At 44.6% G+C, this 27,134-nt stretch overlaps 2 protein-coding genes and 1 non-coding gene across 12 annotated transcripts in view; 1 reads left to right on the top strand and 2 right to left on the bottom strand.

The window, feature by feature from the left end:
• Positions 1–3,208, top strand: part of Smyd4 (SET and MYND domain containing 4) — a 39,545-nt gene extending 36,337 nt beyond the window's left edge. For all 10 annotated transcript variants that reach the window (XM_046446940.2, XM_046446938.2, XM_046446939.2 and 7 more), the window contains 2 exons: positions 395–518; positions 2,328–3,208. In XM_046446940.2, coding sequence (XP_046302896.1) covers positions 395–518; positions 2,328–2,481 — 278 coding nt within the window. In that variant the 3' untranslated portion in view covers positions 2,482–3,208. The remainder of the gene's footprint in view (positions 1–394; positions 519–2,327) is intronic.
• Positions 3,209–5,619: 2,411 nt separating this feature from the next.
• Serpinf1 (serpin family F member 1) lies at positions 5,620–18,248 on the bottom strand. The gene is made up of 8 exons (XM_046446934.2): positions 18,114–18,248; positions 14,114–14,201; positions 12,292–12,490; positions 10,945–11,100; positions 10,356–10,559; positions 9,227–9,369; positions 6,616–6,826; positions 5,620–6,002 (listed from the first exon to the last, which is right to left on the bottom strand). The coding sequence occupies exons 2-8, from the start codon at positions 14,192–14,194 to the stop codon at positions 5,743–5,745; spliced, it is 1,254 nt and encodes a 417-aa protein (XP_046302890.1). The 5' UTR covers positions 14,195–14,201; positions 18,114–18,248; the 3' UTR covers positions 5,620–5,742.
• Positions 18,249–26,281: 8,033 nt separating this feature from the next.
• On the bottom strand, positions 26,282–26,369 carry LOC124094350 (small nucleolar RNA U83B). The gene has a single exon (XR_006852204.1). It is a non-coding gene; the product is annotated as a small nucleolar RNA U83B (small nucleolar RNA).
• Between the last annotated feature and the right edge of the window lie 765 nt (positions 26,370–27,134).

Below are 27,134 nucleotides of genomic sequence, written 5' to 3'. Positions count from 1 at the left end.
CCTTCCATTTGGCTTTCTGTACCCTGGAAATTTATCCAAGTTAACTCTGTTTTTACAGTGCTGGGATTGAACTCATGCATGCTAGGCAAGTGCTCTACCACTGAGCTACATCCCCAGCCCTTGACTATGGATATTTTTTGTGGGTTCTGTTTGTTTGTTTTGTTTTTTGTTTTTGTGCCAGGGATTGAACCCAGGGGTACTTAACCTCTGAGCCACATCCCCAGCCCTTTTTATTTTTTATTTTGAGACAGGTCCTCATTAACTTGTTGAGGCTGGCTTTGAACTTGCAATCCTTCTGCCTCAGCCTCCCAAGCTGCTGAGGATTATAGGCATGTGCCACCGCACCTGGCAGACTGTGGTCCTTTATAGAAGTAAGATTTTCCTTTTCTCACAGGGGACTGGCAAAAATCAGCTGCCCACCTACAGAAGAGTCTCCGAGTGGTTGAGGCTCGCCATGGGCCATCCAGTGTTGAAATGGGCCATGAACTCTTCAAACTGGCCCAAGTCTTATTCAATGGGTGAGTCTTTCCCTTTTCCTAGCGCTTTGCCAGGATACGTTGTCCTGTTTTTTTACTAGGCGCTTCTGTTTATGGGGTTTTTGTTTGTTTGTTTTGTTTTTTTAGTTACATAGGTGAACACAATATCTTTATTTATTTTAATATGATGCTGAGGATTGAACCCAGTACCTCACTTATGGTAGGCAAGTGCTCTACCTCTGAGCCACATCCCCAGCCCTCTGTGAATGTTTTTTATGATACTTTTAAGCATATTGAAGCTTTCTTCTTTCCTCTTCAGAAAAGATCTTTGCTTTCTGTTATACTGACAAACTTGAAGCTTTAAACTTTCCTCCAGAGAGATACAGGGAAAGCACTTAAATCTGAAGCAAATTTCCCAGGGGGACTTTCTTGGCAGCCCACCACCCACCAGCATAGCATTCCTTCTCATTCCTCTCTGGTTAATCACACCTCCTTCGCTCTTATTTCCAACAACCTCAACTCTAGGGGCTCTGCTTTTTCCCTAGTTTGCATCCTATTCCTTTTAAAGTAGTTGTTTTCAACCAGGAATGATTTTTACCCTCAGACAGTATTTGGTACTGTCTGGAAACAGTTTTGATTGCCATAACTGGGGTTGAGGGGTGCCACTAGCATCTGTTGAGTAGAGGCCAGTGGTACATACGTAAATATATAAGTGGACTGAGAGAATAGCTCAGTTGTAGAGCACTTACCTAGCATTTGTGAGGCCCTGGGTTCAAACTCCAGCACCACACACATACACAAACAAACAAACAAACATTAAGAGTAAGGAGGGCTGGGGTTGAAGCTTAGTAGTACAGCACTTGCCTAGCATGTGTGAGGCACTGGGTTCCATCCTCAGCACCATGTAAAAATAAAATAAATAAAAGTATTGTGTCCATCTACTTAAAAAAAAAAGATTAAGGAACAGTAGGGTTGATGAGGTGATGCCTCACCGACTTTCTTTACTGAGATTATTGCAGGGGATTTGATTTCAGTATTTCTGGATGTAATACCTCCAGCCTTAATAATAACTGTCATTGGCGTACATTGGTATGAGAAAGTGTTTGAAGCATATGAAGCTTAAATGTAAGATTGTGAGTCATAGGGTCAAAGAGAGAGGAAAGAGTGCAGAGTTTGGTCCGGGTAGACTTGTTTGCCCTAGGATGAACACTGTTTCATAAATATTGCATAAAAATCAGGCACGATAGCACATGCCTACAGTCTCAGCAATTTAGGAGACTGAGACAAAAGGATCACAAACTCAAAGCCAGCCTCACGAATTTAGCGAGGCCCTAAGCAATTTAGTGTCTCAAAATTAAAAATCAAAAGGTCTTGGGATGTGGTTCAGTGGTTAAGTGCCCTTGGGTTCAATAATAATAATGAAAATAATCCTTGCATAAATATCAGATTAGAGCTTTAAATTTACCTGTTTTCTCAGGATTCTGGAGTCTTTCTTTATTTATTTATTTATTTTTTAGTGGTAGATGGACAGAAAACCTTTATTTTACTTATTTATTTTTATGTAGTGCTGAGGATCAAACCCAGTGCTTCACAGGTGCAAGGGCAGCGCTCTACCGCTGAGCCACAACCCTGCCCCAAGGATTCTGGAATCTTTATACTTTTAATCATAGCTTTTTTTCCCTCAAGCTTACCTTGCAGTGTATTTGTGAAAGTGTCTTATCCTAGATTATAAGATCCTGGAGGATAGAAATGAACTTAGATGACTTTCTGTCTTTCATAGTATGTGAAAAAGCCTTCAATTAATATTTGCTCGACTGGCTAAACTAACTCCTCTTACCTCCCTTGGTCCAGGTTTGCAGTACCTGAAGCTCTGAACACCATACAAAAGGCAGAAAAAATTCTGTTGGTACACTGTGGCCCTTGGAGTGATGAGATCCAGGAGCTGCAAAAGATGAGATCCTTTTTATTGGACTTGCCACCCATTCCTGCAGGGCCTTTAGGGTAAAGTCCCTAAAGGACTCTGGCCCACTGGAAAGGAATCATGGCAGAGTAAAGAGATTCTTTTGCTGCAGACCTGTCATCAGAGAAGGCAGGATTTGCCCAGCTATTCCATGCCAAGTATTATGAGGGGCAGGGAGGACACTGCAGTTGGAGAGAGATGCACACCTATTTTGATGAATATGTCTTGAAGTAGTTAATCGCCCTCCAATAAAAAATTCCCAGGCCCCAGAAAAGACTTACAACTAGTATCTAGAGAATCCAAACCCTTTAAAAGGGTTGTAGCTGATCTGCAGGCATCTGGATGTTAGCCTGGGGTTTTGGCTACATTCCATTTCACTCAGTGATGAGAATCTGTTTCCCTGGAACATTCCTATGGTTTCTAGTAGTAATGAAATGTTGCATACCACTCCAGTGGGAACTTCAACTCTTAGTAGTTATACTGTAATTGAAAAATAATTATAAAGCAAGAAACCATCATGGCTTCTTCACCCTAGAGACACAGAATTCCACTTACAGCATCTAGCTTCCTCAAATCCTTTGTTAAAACCAGGGAAGTTTAAATTGTAACATAAAAAAATAAATATGGGGCCATTTTATTGTTGGACAGTTTCTTCCTGTAATGGCAACTCTGTATTGTGTTTTACCAGTCCTTATTCCCTGGCTTTGAATCCTTTTGGGAAACTCACTAACCAAACACTAATAAAATCAAACTCATAGGAATGACTTGATAACACATGTGCCTCTTTTTTGAGTTCTACCTGTTAGCAATTTGAAAAGAGACTACTTATTTCTACCAAACCTCCACAAGCTGACAAATGAAATACAGATTGTGTGAGTACCTGGAAGGAAGATGGAGGACTTCAAAAAATGCTGAGAGGGCCCTGAGGATGTAGTTCAGTGGTAGAGTGCATGAGACCCTGAGTTTGATCCCCAATGCCACCAAAAGAGAAATTGTGAGGATGTGTGGATGTTGCTTTTTGTAGTTTCAAACCCAAGAAACGGAAGATAGGGATGGAATTCCATGAGGATATGTAGCAATAATCCAGACCCCATCCCAATCGAGACTGTGGGAGTCTTTAGGTCTGAACCCTGCTGCTGTATCACTACTGGTGACCAAGTGGTTCAGATGAGTTAGTGGGAAGGAAGGCCAGGCCAACTCTACTTTTGAAGGCTTACCTACCCTGGCCATGCCCAAGAAGCACCCGTCAGTTGCCATGGCATTATAGTCAGGAAATGAATAGTCCTAAGCTGGTGGCAGCTTTCAAAAAACTGAATATTTAACATACAGGTTAGCATTCAAACACTTGTTGAATGGAAATCAGGCAGAATGTAGTTTCTCCTCTAATAACTCACTGTGGCAAAGGAGTAGCCAATAGATTTTTTGCTAGGGATTTTTCAAGAAAAAAAATTTTAGACAATTGCAGGCAATTTCTGTAGTTATTCCATTCCAAACATTTAGCATGTTTCATGTTCCTAAAGAAGGCTCTCTTGTACTTTGTAATACAGGTGTACTTCCTTAAAGGATACATTTATGACTAGGGTTGTGGCTCAGTGGCAGAGCGATTGCCTTGAACATATGAGGCACTAGGTTTGATCCCCGGCACCACATAAAAATAAAGAATTTGTGACCATGTATAACTAAAAAATATATTTTAAAAGATTTGTTTTTAAAAAAAAGGATACAGGGACTGGGGCTGTAGCTCAGTGGTAAAGTGCTTGCCTCTTATGTGTGGGGCACTGGGTTCGATCCTCAGCACCACATAAAAATAAATAAAGATACTGTATGTTCATCTACAACTAAATAAATATTTTTTTTAAAAAAAGGATACATTTAGAATTTTACATATCAAGACCCATTTTATGTGTACTTGGGAAATTTCTTTAAATGCTTTATAAAAAAAAATTATTTCTAGGGCTGGGGTTGTGGCTCAAGTGGTAGAAGTGGTAGAGCTGTATCACTACTGGTAGGGTACTGGGTTTGATCCTCAGCACCACATAAAAATAAAATAAAGATATCGTGTATACACTAAAACTAAAAAATAAACATTAAAAAATTGTTTCTAGCCAGATATACACCTGTAATCCCAGTTACTCAGGAAGCTGAGGCAGGAGGATCACAAGTTCAAGGCCAGCCTGGGCAACATAGTGAGACTCTAAGCAACTTAGTGAGTCCCTGACTCAGAATTTTAAAAAATAAAAAGAGCTGAGAATGTGGTTAAATGCCCCTGGGTTCAATCCCTAGTACTAAATGAGATCCAGTACTAAATAGATAAGTAAATAAATAAAATAAAAAGGGCTTGGCACAGTGGTGCAAGCGGCTCAGAGACTGAGACAGGAGGATCACAAATTCAAAGCAATCCTCAGCAACTTATTAAGGCCCTAACAACTTAGCAAGATCGTGTCTCAAAATTAAGAAATAAAAAAGGCTGGGGATATAGCTCAGTGGTTAAGCACCACTTGGTTCAATCCCCCAGTACCCAAAATTTAAAAAAAATAATAAAAATAAAAAGAATTAGGGGGATAGCTCAGTGGTAAAGCACCCCTGGGTTCAATTCCCAGTACACCTCCCACCCCCGAAAAAAATCATATTTTTTAAATATCTTTTTAGATGTATAGACCTTTATTTTATTCATTTACTTATATGTGGTGCTGAGAATCGAACTCAGTGCCTCATACATGCTAGGCAAACGCTCTACCACTGAGCCACAGCCTCAGCCTCATAGTATGTTTTATTTAAAAGCTTGTGCTACTTTGGATCTTAGTTGCCCAGGCTGTCCTTGAACTTGAAATACTCCTGCCTCAGCCTCCTGAGTAGCTAGGATTACAGGCATGCACCACTTGTACACTTGGCAAACCTTTTCCCTTACTAATTGTCTCAGGTATTTGTTATAGTAATGGAAAGTTGACTTAGACAACATGCTTCAGTGACTGTGGGTATGGGAGGTGCCCTCCAGGAGGGATTAGCAGTAGGACTAATACATAAAGACTCCCACAGCAGAAAATCAGTCCCTGCATTATACAACACAGATAACTAAAAATATTTATAAATGGTAATTTTCAGCAGAGTTTGAACAGAACCAGGCACTAAGTAGGAAATGTATCTTCATAGCTCAAAATTGGAAGCGGAACAAAGTAACAAAAGTTAAGGAGAAAGCTCTTTTATTGCAAAGTATACATTGAAACTAGGGGCATCCTTCATGTAATGTATAATCTGTCATCCCTCCTGGGGTTTTCTTCTAGGGTTCTAGAATGTTGAAGTGGAGCATTAAGTGCCCCTGGGGTCCAGAATTTTGCCTATGAAGAGAAGGGCTCCTGTGTCCGTGTCCCTCAGTACAAAGATGAAAGGTTGGTTAAGGTGATATTCCAGGGGGAAAGTGAGGTGGGCAGGCTGGAGGTCTGGGCTCGGGGTGGTTCCTGCCCCATCCTCATTCCACTCAAAACCAGCCTTGTGTTCCACTTGGGTAAGCTTGATAGGTTTGCCTGTGATCTTGGTGAAGTCTGGTGACTCAAACAAGGATTGCAGTTCTGCAAAGATAGAGATTCCCATTAAAACCCACCCATATCCAACACAACAGGATAAATCCTAAATCCTATATCCTGATTCTCAAAAAGGCAAGCAAGCTGGAATGGAGCCCTGCTTTTGATCTTCTGTGAATTATGTAGACCTCTGAGCAGGCTGAGGGGTAAGTGCTCCACCCCTGAGCACTTCAGCTTGGGGAAATCCCAGTCAAACAGGCTGCGGCTGTAGCTCAGTGGTAGAGCACTTGCCTGGCATGTGTAAGGCCCTGGGTTTGATCCTCAGCACCGCATATAAATAATAAATAAAGTAATGGCCCATTGACCGCTAAGAAATATTAAAAAGAAAAAAAAAAAAAAAAAAAACAGGTCAAACAGACCTGTCTGGAGGGGCAGTATTCTGAGCTTCTATTACAGGACCTGTGATGGGGCTGAGGAATGAGTGACAGGAAGGCCAGTTCAGTCTTCCCCTCCAGAACTAGTAAAATGGAGGACATGTGAGAACATGCGCAGGGCCTTCCACAAAGGCCATAGAGCTCTTGAGTTCTGCTTAGCAAGGCAGAATGCTTGAACATTTCATGCTACCCCACCCACCGAGAGCAAAGGGGTGTGGCAAACATACTCATCTCCTGTATGGACTTGGTAACTTCGCCTTCATAACTCAGCTTCAGCTTGGGGATGCTCAGGACTGCTTGGATAGTCTTCAGTTCTCGGTCTATGTCATGAATGAACTCAGAAGTGAGGCTCTCTTCTATCAAGGTCAAGTTCTGAGTCACTTTCAGGGGCAAGAAGAAGATGATACTCATGCTTCCGGATAAGGGCAGCTGGGCAATCTGAAACAACAGAGAGGAGGCATAAGGGTCAGCCCTTTACAGCCCAAGAGCTTAGGAATGGACATACACCAAGAGCTGTCTTCCTCTTTCTTCTGGTGGGGCCCAGGCCTTGTGTGTCCTGAGACCCTGATCTATGTAACAGTTGTCTCCTAGGTTGTTGTTTTCTGGCAGAAAGTCATCTCTGAATATTCCTTCAAAAAGTAGGCTTTGGGCCAGGTACATTGGCGCATGCCTATAATCCCAGTGGCTCAAGAAGCTGAGGCAGGAGGATCAAGAGTTCAAACCCATCTTCAGCAAAAGCAATTTAGTGAGACCCTATCTCTCAATAAAATACAAAATAGGTCTGGGGATGTAGCTCAGTGGTTGAGTGCCCCTGAGTTCAATCCCCAGTTACCCACCCACCCCCCAAAAAAAAAAACAGGCTTTAAGGCTAGGGATGTGGCTCAGTGCTAGAGTGCTTGCCTCGTGTGCAAAAGATTGAAAGCAGCAAATTAGAATTATGTATATGGGCTATTAGCATCATGGTCAATGGACGGAGAAGTATTTCTTTTTGTTTGTTTGTTTGACCTCATGTCCTGAGTTCAATCCCCAGTATTACAAAAAGAAAAAGAAAAGAAAATGCACAGAAGAACACACCTATAATCCCATTAACTCAGGAGCCTGAGTAAAGCAAGAAAATCTCAAGTTCAAGGCCAGTCTGGGTAACTTAGCAAGACTTAAGTCATACTCTTCTTAGCCTAATACCAACTGAAGTTATCTGTGGAAAGAATTTTCTGGTATAGTTCTAAAGAAGTAGAATTGAATTTCAGGTCTCTGTTTTCTCCCCACATCCACTTGCCAACATTAATTTATTGATTGATCATCTGTTCTGTGCAGATAATTGAACTAGAAATGGGAGTCTTGGACACAGCAATACAAAAGCAGCAATATCATAGAGTTTTTGACCAAAAATTGTTAACCTAAGGCCCACAGAAAAAAATAGTATCAGGGTCCCAAGAACCCCCTGGGATCTTACAGAAATGGGTTCATGTGCACAAGTGGCATTTATCCTGTAGTATTTCAGGCACTATTGTCCTAAAGACATCCATAGCCCAAAAAAGGGATAAGAACTACTGACAGAATTACAAGAAGTCAGGTATGCACGAAAGCCTTAGAAAGCCAGCAATGTGGAGTTTGTAACAGTTTGTGGAGTTTGTAACAGTTTGTGGAGTTTGGTTCTTAATTCTAAACACAAAAGTTCTCAAGAAAATATATCATTGGTATGAACATACTTTATATACAATCAGAGATATGAAAAATTGTGTTGTTTATGTGTAATAAGAATCGTAATGGGGAGCTGGGATTGTGGCTCAGTGGTAGAGCGCTGGCCTAGCATATGGGTTCGATCCTCAGCACCTCATAAAAATAAAAAAATAAAGTTATAAAAAAAAAGAATCGTAATGCATTCTGCTGTCATTTATTTAAATAAATAAATAAATACAGTGGCTGGGGTTGTGGCTCAGTGGTAAAGCACTTACCTAGCATGTGTGAGGCACTGGGTTCGATCCTCAGCACCACATAAAAATAAATAAATAAAATAAAGGTTTTTAAAAAGTCATCCAACTTATTTAAAACTGATTTAATTTAAAATTATTTAAGGGCTGGGGGTGTGGCTCAAGCGGTAGCGCACTCGCCTGGCATGCATGCAGCCTGGGTTCGATCCTCAGCACCACATACAAACAAAGATGTTGTGTCTGCCGATAACTAAAAAATAAATATTAAAAATAAAAAAAATAAAAATAAAATAAAATTATTTAAATTTAAAAATAAAATAAAAATACAAGCTTGGATTACACACAAAAAAAAAAGAAAGAAAGAAAAGGTATCAACATAGCTTATGGTAGAGAGTCCCAGGGAGTTCAATTCCCAATATCCCCCCCAAAAATGAAAAGACATCAATATTTGAGTGCCAAAATTTGAGGATCCATTTTTCATTACCTTAAACCTAATACCAAGTCCTGAGAGGATAAGTTTTTACAACTACCTCTCACCCAATTTTGAGAAGAAAGGTTTTCAGATGTATTTTGTTTTAGTTTTTGGTACTAGAGATTTAACTCAGGGTCACTTTACCCCTGATCTCCATCCCTAGCCCTTTTTATTTTTTTTATTTTGAGATAGGGTCTCACTAAGTTTCTAAGACTGGCCTTAAAGTTGTGATCCTCCTGTCTTAGCCTCCTGAGTTGCTGGGATACAGGCATGCGCCACCACACCTGACTTGAGAGATGTTATTTACTTGCTCAAAGTCACACAGCTGGCCAAATTCAGATAGCTGTAGAATTTTAAAAGTATATCTTTCTGCTATACCATTCTGCCTCTCTAAGACCTCTCCCACCACCCTCCATTGACTTCACCCCTACAGACCTTGCAGTTGAGATCAGAATCCAAGCCATAGCGTAAAATGGCCTTAGAGTCTGACATCATGGGGACTCTCACAGTCCTTTCCTCATCCAAGTGGAAATCCTGCAGAGAAGTCTTTCTGGTGTCAAACTTTGTTACCCACTGCCCTGAAATGAAATTAACAGAGTATCCTGAGCCCCAGTGACCAGAAAGGCCATGGGATCACACTGTATCTCCAAAGCCCACTACTGAAAATTGCCCAAAGAAATCTTAGTCCTCAGTGGCTCTGTATTGACACCTGAGGGAATAGCTGCTCCATGTTGGCAGGTATTGTTTGGACCTCAGTATTTCCAGGACCCTCTGCAAGCAAATAGGTCCAGAAAACTCAGAAGCTAATAAGTTGATTTGAATGGATTACCAAGCTCCTTTGGTTTAATGTGGCTTTGAATATACTGGGTCTGTGACTACGACTCTCTCACTCCCTGGAGATCAATGCTTGAAATAGGAAGCCATCAGACTTTTCTCTAGGAATTTAGGGGTTCACTCTTGCTACTTACTACCTGATTAATGGTCATAAAGCATTTTAAGGGGACGATCCCTCAAACCACTCTCTGCAAAGCCTTATCTGAATAGCACTGGCTTCAGAATGAGACCTGTGGAACAGTCTCTGGGTACGTCACTAATACCTAGAAAAATTTTGGTAGATAACTAACAATAGTTTACTGAGCACCTGTTGTGTTCCAGTTATAGCTGTAGGGGTGCTGAGAAGACATATAAAGTGTCTACGAAGTCAGCGTGTGACCTGCACATTAAAGATGAGAAATAGACTCAGAAACATTCTGAAACTTGTGCAGGGTCATGCAACTCATAAAGGCAGAGCCAGGATTTAAACCTGGTCTAACTCAAAAGCCAGAAATCTAACACAGTGCCCAACGCCAATCAGGCTTTTACACCACGTAGACACTTATCAGATACTTTCTGGGCACTTGGTAGATGACAAGCAGGCATACTTTAGGTACCTGCAGTTCTTATATCCTCCTCTAGCATTCTCCCTGGGTTTGTGTTGGGCAAGGTCTTTGACTTTGCCTCTTTCTCAGCCCCCTCTGACACCTGCCATCCACCCTTGGACAAAGAGAAGTGGAGAAACCCTCACCCTTAAAGTAAGCCACACCAAGAAGGAGGATGCTGACTTCACTGGGCACTTCCCTTGTGGACCTGGCAATTTTCCCTTTCATCTGGGCCTGTACCCAGTTGTTAATCTCCTGAAGGTCCACTCGAGGGTTGCCAGTCAGGATTCTGGGCCTGGTCCCATAGGCCTTCTCCAGTGGTGAGACAAAGCTGGATTTTATCCGCAGCTCTGAAAAGAGGTGGAACAGAGGTTAGTGTCCGAGAGCTGAGTCAGCGCCCTCTCTTTGAGAACATGCTGGGCTTAGGTTCTAGTTGACCACTCAGCAGGCTCCAGCTTCCTGCTCAGCATCTTCCCATGACTCCACAGGACCTCTGCCAGCTTCCCCAGGAACTGGACAGGGAGCAACAGATTTCACCTATTGCTGTTCTTCTTCACGTTACTGCCTTCCTCGCACCCTCCCACTGAACCTACTTCCTCTTTCTGATCCTCTTTGGGCTCACAGATCCCTTCCTGCCCACCAGTGCCAGGCCTGGCCTGAGCACACGTGGTCTGTTGTTTAAGAGAAATCCCTGGCATAGAGCACAGAGCCCCTCAGGCTGGAAAGGCAACTGACTCTTCTCAAAGACAATCCGGGAAGCACTCTTGAGGTTCTTCTGGGGGGCAGTGACGGTGGCAAGGAGTTCCTTGTAGGTGCTGTGGATGTCCGGGTTGCTGATCAAGTCATAGTAGAGAGCCCGGTGGATGGTAGATTCTGTTCGCTGTTCCGCTCCTGCCAGAGAGACAAGCACAGGAGCCTTGATAACTGCCTGCCGGCTCAGTCAGGCCTCCGCCAAGACAGGGAGACTATATTCCTATTCTTTATTATTATTATTAATCTTTCTAGTTGTAGATGGACACAATGCCTTTATGAGGTGCTGAGGATCGAACCCAGTGCCTCATGCATGCAAGGCAAGTGCTCTACCACTGAGCCACCACCCCACCCCTATGCTCCTATTCTGTTTTGTGTGCCAAAAGCCTAAATAAGCCAATACTGCAGACATTCTTGGTGGGCAAGGAATTTGAGGGCAATGGAAGCAAAGTAACTGCATGCTTAAAGATTTTCTTTGGGGCTGGGGATATGGCTCAAGCGGCAGCGCGCTCGCCTGGCATGCACAGGGCACTGGGTTCAATCCTCAGCACCACATCAAAATAAAATAAAGATGTTGTGTCCACTGAAAACTAAAAAATAAATATTAAAAAATTCTCTCTCGGGCTGGGGATGTGGCTCAAGCGGTAGCATGCTTGCCTGGCGTGCGTGCGGCCCGGGTTCGATCCTCAGCACCACATACAAACAAAGATGTTGTGTCCACCAAAAACTAAAAAATAAATATTAAAAATTCTCTCTCTCTCTCTCTCTCTCTCTCTCTCTTAAAAAAAAAGCAACAAATTCTTTAAAAAAATAAATAAATAATTCTCTCTCTCTCTCTCTCTCTCTCTAAAAAAAAAAAAAAATCTTAGTGGCACCAACCTAGAGAGAGGTAAAGGTAAGGGTGAGGCAAAGTCCCTGCACTTCCATCACCAAACCAAACACTTTTTTTTTTTTGGTAGTGGTTGGGATTGTTTTGTGGTTACCTATTCATCATTGCCCCCTGTGAACTCAGCTGTGACCCACTGAGGGTGAACTCAGGCAGTTAGATCCCACTGAGAGTGAACTCAGGCAGTTAGATCCCCAGGACCTGAGTGAATGGCTGACACATAGCACAGCTTTTTTAAGGAAGGGATGAATGAGCAGTAAGGTCATCGTGTCCATAAGTGGTGGGAATTGTGGGTGTGTAGCCCTCAAGCTCCCATGTATACAGACTAGTACCCTGCCAGGGCCACCTTCCCAACACCCCTTCCCCATCCTGGAGCCACACACACACAGACCCAGTGGGGGACTCCTCCCAGGTCCACCTGGGGCCTTTTGCAGCTGCTCACTCACCCAGTGAAAGGGCAGAGAGAGCAGTAGCCACACTGAGCGGGGACAGCAGTACGTTGGCCGTGGGACTCGCACTGGATTTCAAGCGATACAGGTCATAGCCAAAGTTGGAGACAGCTGCTGCCAGTTTGTTCACAGGTACTTTGAAGAAAGGGTCCTCCTCCTCCACTGGTTCCCCTGTGCTATCAGGAGCCAAGGAACCCTGATGGGTGACAGGAAGTCCTGGATTAGAGGATGAGGACTAGTAGAGACACACAGTGAATAATGTCTCCTGTGGCTTTGGGTGGGGTTTTTATTCTGGCCCCTTATTATGTTTAGTCTTAAGAATTGGGATGAGTTTGCTCCCTGGTAAGCAGGAGCTCTCTGCTGGGGAGAAATTGCCCAGAAGAGAAATTGTCTGGCCAGGTTTAAACACTTGTGACCTGTGAGCTGCAAGCCTGACACACTGTTTTCAAAATGGCACTTGGGCTTGGTGGCACACAGCTCTAATCCCAACCACTCGGGAGGTTAAGCCAGGAGGATTATAAATTTGAAGGCAGCCTGGGAAACTTAATGAGACCCTGTCTCAGAGTAAAAAATAAAAAAGTGTTGGGGCTGCAGCTTGGTGATAGAGTGCTTGCCTAATAAATGAAAGGCTCTGGGTTTGATTCCCCACCTCCAAAAAAGGCAAGGAACTCTCCTCCCCACTCCCCAAGAAACCCTATACTCAGGCCACACCAGGCTCCCATCTGCTCACCCTTGCTGACTGCTCCCAAGTCTCTGCCTCCCTGTCTTTCATGACCAGATGTCTTTTCCTCCATCACAAATTTTCCCTGACCACCCCTATCTAAAGGGCACTTCTGGTTTTCTGATCGTTTTGCAGCATCTGCTGCCACTTATTAGCTACCTACCATTTCTTCTTCTTTTTTTTTCCCTCCTTTCTTCTTTTAGCAATGCTGGGGATAGAACCCAGGGCCTCACACATGCTAGGCAAGCACTCTACCACTGAGCTACACCCAAAACTACCTTTTCTAGTTCTTTTTAACTAATTTCAATTCATACTGGTTGATATATGTATCTGATACCAAAAAAAAAAAAAAAAAAAAAAACTAATATCTCAAAAGAATTTGAGTTCCTTGAAAGCAAGAATAAATTCTTTTACATTTCTACCCATCCCCAGCAGCTTCAGAGTAGGTGTTCAGTAGGTAAGAAATAAATGAAAGGCCACAATGGCCCTGTAAGGAAACAGAGACTGAGGTAAGAGTCACTTGTCTAAGGTCACCAAGCCAGAATTCAAACTCAGAGTCCATGACAAAGTCCAGGGCTCCAGCTGATAGTTCCTAGCTGCCTTGTCTGACGTGTGACACAGCCAGCCACCTTACACACTGTCATATAGCAGAGGCTTTCCTCCAAGTGCCTGTATCTACCTTTGCAACCCTACTGTGCCCTCTGGCCAGGAGAGAGGTCCATCTGCGCTCATTTATCCTTTGCTGTGCCCCTGGTCAGCATGGGAACAAATACTCAAGAACATCACCCACTCAATGAACCCCACAAGTAGTACATGTAAATGAGGAAAGATCTTGACAGAAGGGGCACCTTGGACTTGTTCAAGTGCTTTTGGATTTTCACTGTTTGGGATCTTGTTTCTGTCCCCACTCTATCCCTTGAAAGACAAGGCAAGACATTTTCTCTGTTTTGCTGCTGAAGAAACCAATGCCCTCGAGGAATAAAGGCCAGAGCCTGGCTTAGAACCCAAGTGCCAGCTCCCTGTCCTATCTCCCATGCCGCCTGTTAAGGAGGGGCTGGGACAGCGGATGCCCCCACCTGCCCTCCCATCCCCACTGACCTCGGAGCTACCAGCGACATTCTGGCAGCTGCTGTACCCAAGCAGGGATCCAGTCCAGAGCAGTAGCACAAGAACCTGCATCCTGGACCTAGAAGAGATAGAGAGGAACAGGCCACTCCCCTAGCCCACCAACCAGGGCAGAACGGGGAATGAGCAAGGGAAATAACTTCCCAGCCTAGAAATGGATCCTCAGCCTGAGGATGACTGCCTTCTAGCAGGGTCCTCCCCATCCTGTACCTGCCTCTCACCCACTGTCCCCCAGGAGCTGTGCCCTTATCCCATGCTGTCTGTCCCAGGACCCACCTTAAACCTAAAACTCCAGAGCTGTAAAGACCCAGCAGTGGGCTCCTCTGCATGGAGTATGACCTGGCACAAATGTATGAGGCTTTTCCCTGGAGGCACCCCGCCAGCTCATTTGATAGGATTCGGACCCTTTTTCCCAAAGCAGTGGGGGCAGAACCAAGTCTCTGTAGAATCACTGAATATCAAGAATGGGAGCATCTGGTCCAGCCCACACAAGTTCTCAAACCCTTCTTGAATTCCTCTGGCCTGAAACCCGTGGCCTAAGGGAGTTCATTCCCTTCTCATTTCCATTTCAAGAGTTCTTCCCCTCATGGTTAGCAATGCAGGGTCGAGGGTCAGACTGCCTAGGTTCAAATCTTGATTCTGGAAGTTAATTGCTTCTAAAAAAAATAATTTTTTTCCTTGCAAAATGTAAATCAACTGGGCACTGTGGCACACACCTGTAATCCCTACTACTTAGGAGGCTGAGGCAGGAGGATTATAAATTCGGGCAGCCTGGGCAATTTAGTTAGAACTGGTCTCAAAACAATAAATAAATAAATAAATAAATAAATGGGCTGAGGATGTGGCTCTGTGGTAGAACACTTGCCTAGCAAGGCCCCTGGTTTCAATCCCTAGTATTACAATAAATGAATAAAGTACTTACCTATTGTTATGAGAATTAAAAATTAGATAATGTCTTAGCAGCACTTACAATTAGAGATTGGTAGGCACCCAGGGCTGAATGTGTCCCCCTTCAACCAGAATCCTATGGCTTCATGGCTCCCATGTAAAGCCATACCCCCACCCCAGCCCAGCCCAGCTCAAAATTAGCTCTTAAACTCCTTCTTTCCTTCAGGTTAAAGCTTCCTACTTCTTGGTAAGACCACCCACATTTTTTTCATCTTCCCCAGCAGAAGCCCCTCTGTCCAGCCTCTGGTCTGGCAGCTGGACCACAAGGGACAACTCAAATCTGGGTCTAGGGCTCTCTATTCTCCTGTATTCACCTCATCTCTGCACTCCCCTGGAGTCAGGATCTAGGGATGGGAGGGGATAAAGGCAGCTGGGGGGAGGTCACAGATATAATCTTCCAAGAGGCATTCTATTTATTTATTTACTTACTTATTATGTATTGGTATTGGGGATTGAAGCCAGGGGTGCTTTACCACTGAGCTACATCCCCAATCCTTTTTGTATTTTATTTTGAGAAAGTAACCTGCTAAATTGCTGAGGCTGGGCTCGAACTTGCAATCCTCCTGCCTCAATCTCCCTAGTTGCTGGGATTATAGGCGTGTAGCATCATGCCCAACTCCAGAAGGTCTTCTAGCTACAAAGTCAGTAGCCAGGACCATTGGCTGCTCCTTGGTCTCCCTCCATCTGTCTATCCTGCAACATACGTACCCTGAGGCTCTATCTTCATCCTTTTACACACACACATACACACACACACACACCAATTTTTCTGTCTTCCCAGAGCAAATTGGATCAGAAAAGTTAAGAGTGCAGTGTGTGATTGTTGGCTAAAGTCCTTAAAATTAAATCTGATAATCCACCAGACAACACTGTAGTACATGAAAGGCAACAAAAGAAACTCTCTGAGTTTGCTCAGCTTAAGGCAGGACGCCTGGCAGGAACCACCCTCAGCTTTCTAAGCCCTCCTTTCCCGCTGCTCTGAGTGAGAGTTCCAGGGAGCCCTGTGTTCTCAGCCAGCTGCTCTTCCACTTGGCTGCCCTGCTGCTCAGGGAGGAACCATCCATTGAGACTACAGGAAAAGCTTTCTGAGGCACAGGACAGAGACCTCAACGCCATCCACTATTGCAATTGCTCTCCACCCAGCAGACCCCACCCTGCGCTGTCAGGAGCCTCCCTTGCCTGAGCCTCAAGAGACTGGTTTATTGGAGACTGAAAATTCAGTGAGATGCAGGGGGAGGCGAGACTAGAGGGAAAGCTGTCTGCTCGGGGTTCCTCTTGCAGCAGTAGGAAATGGAGAGAAAAGGGAGGAGACAGGGTCACCCTGGCAGAGTACATAAGGAAGCAATTCTGATGCACTTGAAAAGAGGACCTTCTTGAGTCCCTACAGAGTCCAAGTGCCCAATTATGTGATAGAGAATTGTCACCAAATGGGTAGGCTGAGGACAGAAGATGAGGTGAGGGAACCTGTCAGGGGAAGGCACAGGGGTCCAAAGCCAGCCCCAGAGCTAGATGCAGGGATAGGTAGTGTAAGTGGCATGTCTTTGAATCTGCCACCTCAAGCCATAGGGATTAAGGAAGTGGAGAGATTAAAGCCAGGGGACTGAGAGGGCAGAAATTAAGGGTCTGTAAGGGGTATCCCTCAGAGCACATGCAAGGCCCTGTGAAAGATGACTGTTGTGTGGGCTGGGGCAGGCAACCATTGGCTGGCCAGGGGCACAGAGACAATGATGCCATCCTGGCCAAAGGGCAGTACTGGAGTCAGACTCCCCGCCTACAGGGTGGGGAGGGCATGGAAAGGAGGTGAATATGATCCCTGCTGCCCAAGATCAGCCTTCCTTTCTGCCACAAATCTAGAGGCACAGGAACTGTGATGACTTCAAGCTGAGAGGATAAATTTAAGCCAGTACATGTGTTTCAGATTAAACCCAGTTGTGAGACAAACACCATTGCTCCTCCTCCGCCTCCTCCCAGAACCACACAGCCTTTAAGCCACATGGCCATAGTGCAAGGAAGGGCACCTCCCTCTCCCCTGGCTCTGGAAACAAGGGTTTCTAGGGGTCTCCTCTGACCCACCCATGGTGTCACCACCAGTCCCCAGGCAAGGTTTTTTCCTGAAATCTTGGAACCTAAATGAGTCAGGGCAAGTTGCCCCAGAGTAGCACCTCTCCACACACCCCAGAAGGACCAGCCCTGGGTCCCCACCCCAGCCCACCCCCAAGGGGTCTGAAATCCTGGTGGACAGACCTAGACCAAACAAAGATGGGGTTTGGGGAAGCCTGCAGCTTTTCTTTGGCTCAGACCAAGCCTTCCCAGCTGTGGCTTACCCCAGGGAATGTGAAGGATGGGCTGGGAGAGCTAAGCCCCAAACCCCTTGCACTGGTGGAGCTAAACAGTGGTTGTTATTTGCAAAAGGCCATGACCTCATGTGACTCCCAGCCTTTACTCACAAATCATGTGGCCAAAGAGAATTGTGGGGACAGAACAGAGGGACCCTGCCGTATTCCATCCCAGTCCTCAGCAGGACAGCTGCCTGGTGGCACTGGGAAACTACCTTTGAAATCAGCACCAGTTGGTTTTGGAAAAGTGTCAGAGAGCTGAGTGAGCGGAAGCCAGGCTGGGCTGCTGGAGGGACACCTTCCCCACTGCCCCTGGCAGAGGCAGCTCCCTGAGAGTGTCCTTCCCTTTTGGGTGCTGCTCAGACCTGACTCAGAACTTCCCCATCACACCCCCCCCACTCCATTGTCCCCACTCACTCCATTCAAAAGTCCTTCCAGTGTCTTCTATAGCTGTGGGGGTTTGGGGGTAACTGGCTCCGGGTCTTCTGTCTCCCATTCCCTCTGCCCTCTCCCATCCACTCAGCCTGATGGCCAAGTTTCGGGGCATACTGCCTCACCACCTCCTCCTCTTTGCACCCCTCTTTTCTGCTCCCTGGGGTACCCCAGCCTCTTGCAGTCCCCTGGGCCCAGGGGAACCTCTCCCAACCTCCCCTGATGCACAGACACAGACGGGACAGGAGCGGCTTTACCTGAGTTTTGCTGCAGCTCCACTCCCAGCCAGGAACCTCTCAGAAGCACACAGAGGGGCTCCAGCAAGCTGCCTTTCAACCCAGCGTCCTGCAGGCTTCAGATTACAGCTACTCCTTTCTTAAAGCGACCTGCACTCATTTTGGATTCCGTGATTGCATCATTGTTTGGTGTTAACTTTAACCCACTGCTGTTTCCTTCCACCCCCCAGCCCCAGGACCCACACTCGCATACCTCCTCCACCAGATCTTCCTTGTGCTGAGGCCCCCATCTTCTTTGCTGCTTCCTGGGACTCTCTGCAAAATAGTCAACCCCAGAAGGCATCTTGGCTACCTTGGAGGACTAGACAGAGCATGAGTATTTTTCAGCAGGAGTGGGAAGAGAGCAGGTAGAGGAAACACTGGCCCAGCATGGGGATTAGGGCTACTGCTGGTCATTGACTCTGGTGCTAACTGGCATCTGGGGCAAGATAACTTTCATGGCTCTTCCTTCTCCTTGGCTGAAAAACAAAGAGATAAAAACAGAACTTTTCAGATCTGAAATTCTATGATTTCTCAAGTTCAAAAATGGAAATGGGGCAAATATCTGACCATTGGAAGAAATGAGAAATACTGTACACATCAGTGCCAAGAGGAGGCCTATAACAGAGGCTGCCTGGAGTGGAGACCACTTGTGCCCAGCTTGCTGTGGTATTTATTTATTTATTTATTTATTTATGTGGTGCCAGGGATTGAACATAAGAATATTCAACCACTGAGCCACATCCCCAGCCCCCTCCCTTTTTAAGTATTTTTAGTTATAGATGGACACAATACCCTTATTTTGTTTATTGTTTTATGCGGTACTGAGGATTGAACCCAGTGCCTCACATGTGCTAGGCAAGTGCTCTACCACTGAGCCATAACCCCAGCCCTTTTTATTTTTTGAGACAAGATCTAAGTTGCTGAGGCTAGCTTAGAGCTTGAAATCCTCCTGCCTCAGCCTCCAGGAATTACAGGTATGTGCCCGTACACCCAGCTCTCACCCATGGTATTTAGGAGCTTATACTGTGGTTGTGAAACTAAAAGATCAACATAAGAAATGATTAGATTACAGGTTGAGTATCCCTTATTTAAAATGTTTAGGATCCGAAGTATTTCTGGATTTCCAATTTTTTCAGATTTTAGAATATTTTCATTTAGGTGATGATAAATCTTGGGGATGAAACTGAAGCCTATGTGCGTAGGCTCTCTCTCATCCAGCGAGGAGGTCCAGGGAACAGGGTAGAGAAGAGTGTGGCTGCGGAGTCGCTAATCAAGACCTCTGGAGACCAAGCAGGAAGCAGGTCTGATTTTATTGCACAGTTACCGTGTATATATACTGAGGCAGTAGCTAAGCAGATTACAGGCAGCCACCAATGCAATTTCTGCTAACTGTCCTCGCAGTGACCAGTCGAGGAGTGAGCATAGGGACTGTAACACATGGCCTCATGCCTAGGGCTGTGCCTACGGGGTAAGCAGTTTGCCACTCACACGCCTAGCACTTGTCCCCACACCTATATACAAAATTCATTTATGTTTCTTATACACCTTATACACATAGCTTGGAGGTAATTTTATACAATATTATTAATAATTTTGTGCATGGAACAAAATTTGTGTACATTGACCCATCAGTCTTGTGGCATCATATCAGCACCAAAGAATTCTGAATTTTGGAGCATTTTAGATTTCAGATATTCGGATGCTCAGCCTATATAACAAATTATTTTCTAAGTGGATATGAGTCCTAGAATGAGAAAGTCCAATAGTTATTCAAAGAAGGAGATATCAAAGAAGGAAAGGGGAGTACTCTTGGATATTAAGTTCATAAAAGAGAAAACTGCTGGTGCCTATAATTCCAGCACTAAGGAGGCTGAGGCAGAAGGATCCAAAGTTTGGAGCCAGCCTAGGCAACTTAGAGAAACCCTGTCTCAAAACACAAATAAAAGGGGCTGTAGCTGTAGCTCAGTGGTAGAGTGCTTGCCTAGCATGCTTGAGGCCCTAGGTTGGATCCTCAGCACCACATAAAAATAAACAAACAAAATAAAGGCACCTGTCCATCTATAACTACCAAAAAATATTTTTTAAAAACCCACAAACAAAGGGGCAGGGATGTAGCTCAGTGGGAAAGCACCCTGGGTTCAATCCCAATACCAAAAGAGGGAGTGGCTGAACTCCAGGTGTAGCTCAATGGTAGAACACTCCCTGGATTCAAGAAAAAAGAGAGAGAGAAAAAAAAAAAAACTTACAGGAATCTATGTGTATTCTCATATAAAGACCTAGGGAGCAGAGCTGGAGTCCCTGTACCACTTTCTAGTGGGCAAGTTTCAGCTTTATAGAAAAAAGTGTGCCAACGGTCAGAGTTCAGTCTCTTCCAACAAAAATTTGTAGAGCACCTCTAGCAAATCACCATGCTACAGACTCAGTGGAGGAGTATTTAAAAAAAAAAAAAATTTTTTTTTTTGTAGTTGTAGATGGACAGAATACCTTTATTTTATTTGTTTATTTTTATGTGGTGCTGAGGATCCAACCCAGTGCCTTACGCACGCTAACCAAGGGCTCTACCACTGAGCCCCAGCCCCTGCCCACAGTGGAGGAGTGTTGTAGAGGAATGAGACTCAGGGCCCACCCTCTAGAAACTCACTGCACAGTGAAAATAGATTGTTCCTACGTAATGTGGCACATTCTACACAGCCATCTTTACAGCTGCACCATCTACTAACAGTGCCTACTAGCCACCTGTGCCTTGCTTTAATGTAAAGTGAATGTGAAATTTCAGATATTTTATATGAGAAAAACGTATCTCCAACATTTCACATTAGTTACATATATTAGGCTAAATAAAATATATTATTAAAATTTACTTTTTTGTGTGGTTCTGGGGATTGAACCCAGGGTCTCATGCATACTATACAAGTGCTATACCACTGAACTATATCCTATTTACTTTTTTTTTTTTTTTTTTTTTGTGGTGCCGGGGATTGAACCCAGGGCCTTGTGCATGTGAGGCAAGCACTCTACCAACTGAGCTATATCCCCATTTTTTTTTTTTTAGACTGGGAATTGAACCCAGAGCTACCTTACTACTGAGCTATAACTGCAGTCCTTTTTTTTTTTTTTCCTAAATATTTTTTAGTTGTCGATGGACCTTTATTTTATTTATTTGTGTGTGGGGCTGAGAATCAAACCCAGTGCTTTCCACATACTAGGCAAGTACACTACCACCGAGCCACAACCCCAGCCCCATGCAGTCCTTTTTAAAAATTTATTCTTTATTTTAAAACAGGGTCTTGATAAATTGCTAAGACTGGCCTCGAACTTGTGATCCTCTTGCCTCAGCTTCCCCAATCACTGAGGTTACAGGCATGCGCCACCGCACCCAGCTCTATTTACTTAATTTTGAACAGGCTTTTTGTTTACATGATTTAAAACTCAAAGGCAGTAAAAGCTATACCAAGAGCTGGGGTTGTGGCTCAGTGGTAGAGCATTTGCCTAGCATGCATGAGGCACTGGGTTCAATCCCCAACACCACATAAAAATAAATAAATAAATAAATAAACAAACAAACAAAATAAAGGTATTTAAAAAAAAAAGTTATACAGAGCTGGGTGCAGTGGCACACTCTTGTATTCCCACCAACTTGGAGGCTGAGGCAGTAAAATCTCAAATTTAAGGCCAGCTTCAGAAATTTAACAAGCCTCCTTATCAAAATAAAAATTAAAAAGAGCTCAATAGTAAAGCACCCCTGGATTCAATCCCCAGTACCATAAAAACAAATAGAAAATTCTATTTTACACTCATTGGATTGGCAGAATTAAACATGTGACAATGTCAAGTATTAGCGGAGAGGTGGATAACTAGGATCTCTTATGCCCAACCAGTATATTTTTTGTTTTGTTTTGTTTTGCAGTACTGGAGATTGATTGAACCCTGGGGCACTCTACCATTAAGCGACATCCCCAGCCCTTTCTTCTAAATTTTTTTTTAATTTTTTAGTTTTCAAAATATTTAGTTATTATTTATTTTGGTACTGAGGATTGAACCAAGAGGCATTTAACCACTGAGCCACATCCCCCAAACCCTTTTTTTTTCTTTCTTTTTTTTTTTTTTTGAGACAAGATTTTGCTAAGTAGCTTAGAGCCTTCCTAAACTGCTGAGGCTGGCCTCGAACTTGTGATCTTCCTACCTCGGCCTCCCCAGTTGCTGGGATTACAGGCATGCCACCACCACACCCAGCTTGGTTGGTGTTTTTGAAGACACCAAGTTGTGCAACATCCATAACTATCACAGTTATTCCAAAAGACATCCAGCACATCACCACACCATATATATGTCCTTGAGAACCAATTATATGTCCTTGAGAACCAATTATAATGGGAAGCGTTTAATTCTTTAAAAAAAAAAAAAAAACTTAGATTTTTTTTTCCCCCATGGAGTCAAAAGGTACCTAAGCAAGCCAGCTACAGTGGCACATACCTGTAGTCCCAACTACTCTGACAGCTGAGGCAGGGGATCACTTTTTCCCAAGAGTTCAAGACCAGCCTGGTCAACATAGCGAGACCCAGTCTCAAAAACAGAACAGAACAGGACTGGGTGAGGTGGCACCCTCCTGTAATCCCAGCTACTCAGAAGGCTGAGGCAGGAGGATCATAAATTCAAGATCAGCCTCAACAACTTAGCAAGAACCGTTTTCAAAATTTAAAAAAATAAAAAATAAAAAGAGCTGAGGATATAGCTCATTGTTGGAGCACCCCAGGGTTAAATGCCCAGGCCTGAAAAAACAAAACAAAGTAACTATTACATTTGAAAAGAGGGAAAAATTTACAACCATGAAAAATAACAAAGTTAAACCACATATATCCAAACAGACTTCTCTTACAAGGTGGAGGGGCACAAATTGAAGAAAGAAATGAACAGTCTGATACCTTTATGTAAGGTTTCAAAAGATGCAAGACAAACTATATATCATTCAGGGATTTGAAATTTACATAGTGAAGCTGAGCACACTGACACACATCCATAATCCCAGCTACCTGGGAGGTTGAGGTAGGCAGATCGCAAGTTCAAGGCCAGCCTGTAAAACTCAGCCAGACCCTGTCTCAAAAGTTAAATAATAATAAAGAATGGGGGTGGGGCTCAATGATAGAGTGCCCCATGGGTTCAATCCCAAGTACCTCCCCCCAATTTTTTTAAATTAAAAAAATCAAAAAGACATCTCTTTAGGCCACATCCCCTAAAGTCACACCCATTTCTTGGTCTCCTCCACAGCCACAATGGAAAGAGTTATTTACTCATGTATCTACACATTCTCAGGTCCCATTTCCTTCCAAACGCCTTGCTCCTGTGCCCACTATTCTTTGAAACTGCTGTTGCCACCTTCCTGGATGACCTGGTGTTCAGCACCAAGGGGACACCTCTGTCCTTGACAGCAGGCAGCAATGGACCATTCTCTCTCTCTCTTTTTTTAAATATTTATTTATTTATTTTTAAAGTTTTCGGCGGGCACAACATCTTTGTTTGTATGTGGTGCTGAGGATCGAACCCAGGGAGCACGTATGCCAGGCGAGCGCGCTACGGCTTGAGCCACATCCCCAGCCCTAATGGACCATTCTCCTTCCTTGAAATCCATACTCCATGCCCCTCCATTCTTTCTACCTCACGATACCTCATCTTTTCTGTCTCTTCTGCTGGCTTGACCCTGGGACCCCCTCTTCTCTATTAGCATCACCTCCCCTTAAGTGGCTTCCTATAGTTCCATGACTTTGGTGGGGAGTTAAGGATCAAACCCAGGACCTTGCACATGCTAAGGATGACCTCTACCCAGACCCTATGACTTTACATGCTCTCAGCTACGCACTTCTATTTCTGATCCAAATATCCAATTGTCTACTTGACCCAGCAATTGCACTCCTACCATGTCCACATGGATGCCAGGTAAGTACGATGAACCTATAACTGATCATTTAAACAGGGACACCTCTAAAAGCAAAAGGGGGTGCTAACTAATTATGGTAGAACCACAGGCATAACCCAAACTTTCCAAGCCAACTGGAATGTACAGCCAATCACCCTGTGTTCCTGTGGTATTTCCACCATAACTTGTTCAAAATGGAACTCTCCAACCCACCCTATAATTGTCCTTCATTCTGCATCCCATCACAGTAAAAGGGACTGTTACTAATCTATTTCCTCAAAACAAAAAAAAAAAAAAAGAGTGTGGGGGATGTAGCCCAGTGAGAACATGTGTCAGGCTCTGGGTTCCATCCCCAGGACCACAGAACAAACAACAAATAAAAGGCCTAAGAATTTGCTGGGTGTGGTGGAGCTCGCCTGTAATCCCAGTGGTTCGGGAGGTTGAGGCCGTAGGATCGTGAGTTCAAAGCCAGCCTCAGCAATGGGGAGGCACTAAGCAACTCAGTGAGACCCTGTCTCTAATAAGATACAAAATGGGGCTGAGGATGTGGCTCAGTGGGTCCAGTGCCCCTGAGTTCAATCCCCGGTACCCAACAACAACAAAAAAGACCAAGGAATTTAACGATGAGCCCCACATCCTTGAGTCTTCCTTCTCATTCTCTCATCTCCCACACCATCTATCCACAAGTCATCCTTCTCCTTCTCCTTTTTCTTTTATTCAGTACTGGGGATTGAACGCAGGAGCACTTTACCAGTGAGCTACATCCCCAGGCCTTTTTTTTATTTTTTTGAGTCAGGGTTGCCTGGGCTGGTCTCAAATTTGTGATCCTCCTGCCTCAGTCTCCCAAGTAGCTGGGATTACAGGCATGTGCCACCATGCCTGGCTCTACCCACAAATTCTATAATGTCCATCTGAAAAATACACCTCGATTCTGACTGCTTCCCCCATTTCCATAGCCAGCACCTGGGCCAAGGTACCTTCATCTCCTGCCTGTCTACCCATCTTCCTTCGCCTATCATTCCAGTCTGTTCCCCACATGAGAGCCAAGGGAGCCTTCCAGAACTCAACTCAAATCACGACATCCTGCAATTAAAAGGCTTCCACAGTGACAGAGTATTGCCATCCTCGAAAACACAGATGGTTCTCACAACCATGAGGTTGCACTAAAGAAGCCAGACAGACATGAGAGAGCACAGACTGTGAGATCCCTTTATCTAAAGCCTGAAAGCAAGTAAAAACTCATTGCTGTCACCAGAGACAGGAATGTGAAGTCTGTTTCTTGTTTGGGGTGCTGGTTGCACAGGGATATTTGATTCATGAAAATATTAATTAGTGGCTGGGAATGTCCTCAGTGGTAGAGCCCACTTGCCTAGCATGTGCAAGGCCCTGGGTTTTATTCCCCAGTAGTGCAGGAGAAAAAAAAATATATTAAGCTTATATATAGCTACAATTGTATATTTTTCATATTATATTTCAACTAAAAAATTTAAAGCGAAACACTCTTGCACAGCTTCCCTTTGTACTTGAGATAAAATGCAAACCCCTGGCTCTGGCCTGCAAGGACCCACATGATCTGACTCCATCCAGCTCTAGTTTCATCTTTTTATTTTTTCTCTGGCCTCTCACACTCTCATCACACTGTCCTTCCTTCTGTCTCTCCAAAAATCCAAATCCTTTTGTGCCCCAGGGCCTTTGCCCCTGACTGTTGCCTCATCCTGAGCACTAAATGATCAGGTCTTTCTAAATGGTCAGGTCATTTTAATATCCGTCTTGCTGCTCAGATGTCACCCTTGGAAAGGACTTTCCTAGTTACACATGTGAGTTTTCTTTTTCTTTTTCTTTTTGTACCAGGGAATCAAACCCCGGGGTATTCTACCACTGAGCCACATCCCCAGCCCTTTTTTCTTTTTTATTCAGGGTCTCACTGAGTTGTTTAGGGCCTCACTAAATTGCTGAAGCTGGTTTTGAACTTGTGATCCTCCTGCCTCAGCCTCCAGAGCCACTAGGATTATAGGCATGTGCCACCGCACTGCCATGTGAGTTTTCTTTAAAGCAGTTCTCATACTGTTTAATGGATCTTCTCTTTTTCTTCTTCCTGAGATGGAGTCTCACTAAGTTGCTGAGGCAGACCTCAAACTTGAGATCCTCCTGCCTCAGCCTCCCAAGTGGCTGGATTACAGGAATGTGCCACTGCACGGGGCTTTTTTACTGGATCTTGTTTTTGTTTTGTTTTGCTTTTTCTCTCAGTAGGAAGGCAACAAGGAACAGTCCCACAGTCTGATGAGCTGCTGTGCCTCCTGTTCACTCCAGGCTTCATCGCTGAACTTTATCTTGAATTTTTACTTACTATCTAGACCACTCCACCACTTGGGCTTGGGCTCAGGGTAATGGAGATCCTATTTTCTTTATTATTGCTGCATTTGCAGAGACTGGCCACTTGGGAGGTGCTCAGTAAAGAGTTGCAGGACAGAGGATACCATTAAGGCAGCAGATCAGCATCAGGGAGACTCAGGCAATGGCAGTGACCCTGGACAGTGATGACTAGTGGCCTGGGAACTGGTAGCTGAAATGGAGAGGAGGAGAGCACTGTGAAAGACCAGAGGTAAAACTGAAGTTGGTTGATGGGTGAGTTAACCTTCCAGTGACTTCTTACCTCTCCCAAGACAAAAACCACATTTTCACCGTGGCCCTGGAGCCCTAGCGATCCGTCCCAGCAACTCTCTGACACCATGCGCTTCTCTCTTTATCCACCTCCCCACGCTGCTAGCTCATAAGCGTGGAGAAGCCAGGTCTCTCTGACCTCCAGGCACTTGCTCTCAACCACGGCACTTTAGGACCCAAGGGGCTGCTGCCAAATGGACACCCTGCACTCACAGACGAAGGCCCAGCAGGGAGGCGTGGCCACCCCCACAGGCCCCGCCCACTTAGACACCCGTGCTGCCCCCAGTTCCTGGACTCTCACAGAGGAAGTTGCAGCCCTGTGCCAAGGTACCCCCAACCTTGTTCCCCAAATCCTCAAGCATGATGGCCTCCAGCTGTCAGCCTGCCCCCGGCTGGCGGGCGCCAGCTCCTGGCAGAGGGGCTGATGT

The sequence above is a fragment of the Marmota monax genome, unplaced genomic scaffold (genome assembly GCF_021218885.2).
Source record: "Marmota monax isolate L192 unplaced genomic scaffold, Marmota_monax_Labrador192_F-V1.1 WCK01_AAM20220418_F8-fsc00138, whole genome shotgun sequence".
In the NCBI taxonomy this organism is placed as follows: domain Eukaryota; kingdom Metazoa; phylum Chordata; class Mammalia; order Rodentia; family Sciuridae; genus Marmota; species Marmota monax.
The sequence above is the reverse complement of the archived record's forward strand: the minus strand, read 5'-3'. Positions and strand labels throughout refer to the sequence as shown.

What these genes read in the sequence shown, in the direction of transcription:
- Serpinf1 (XM_046446934.2), bottom strand. Translation starts at nt 14,194, where the DNA reads ATGCAGGTTCTTGTGCTACTGCTCTGGACTGGATCCCTGCTTGGGTAC. An exon ending in ATGTCGCTGGTAGCTCCGAG is followed by an intron (nt 12,491 to 14,113) that starts GTCAGTGGGGAT and finishes GTCACCCATCAG; the next exon opens with GGTTCCTTGGCTCCTGATAG. An exon ending in ATTCTGATCTCAACTGCAAG is followed by an intron (nt 6,827 to 9,226) that starts GTCTGTAGGGGT and finishes CTGTTGTTTCAG; the next exon opens with ATTGCCCAGCTGCCCTTATC.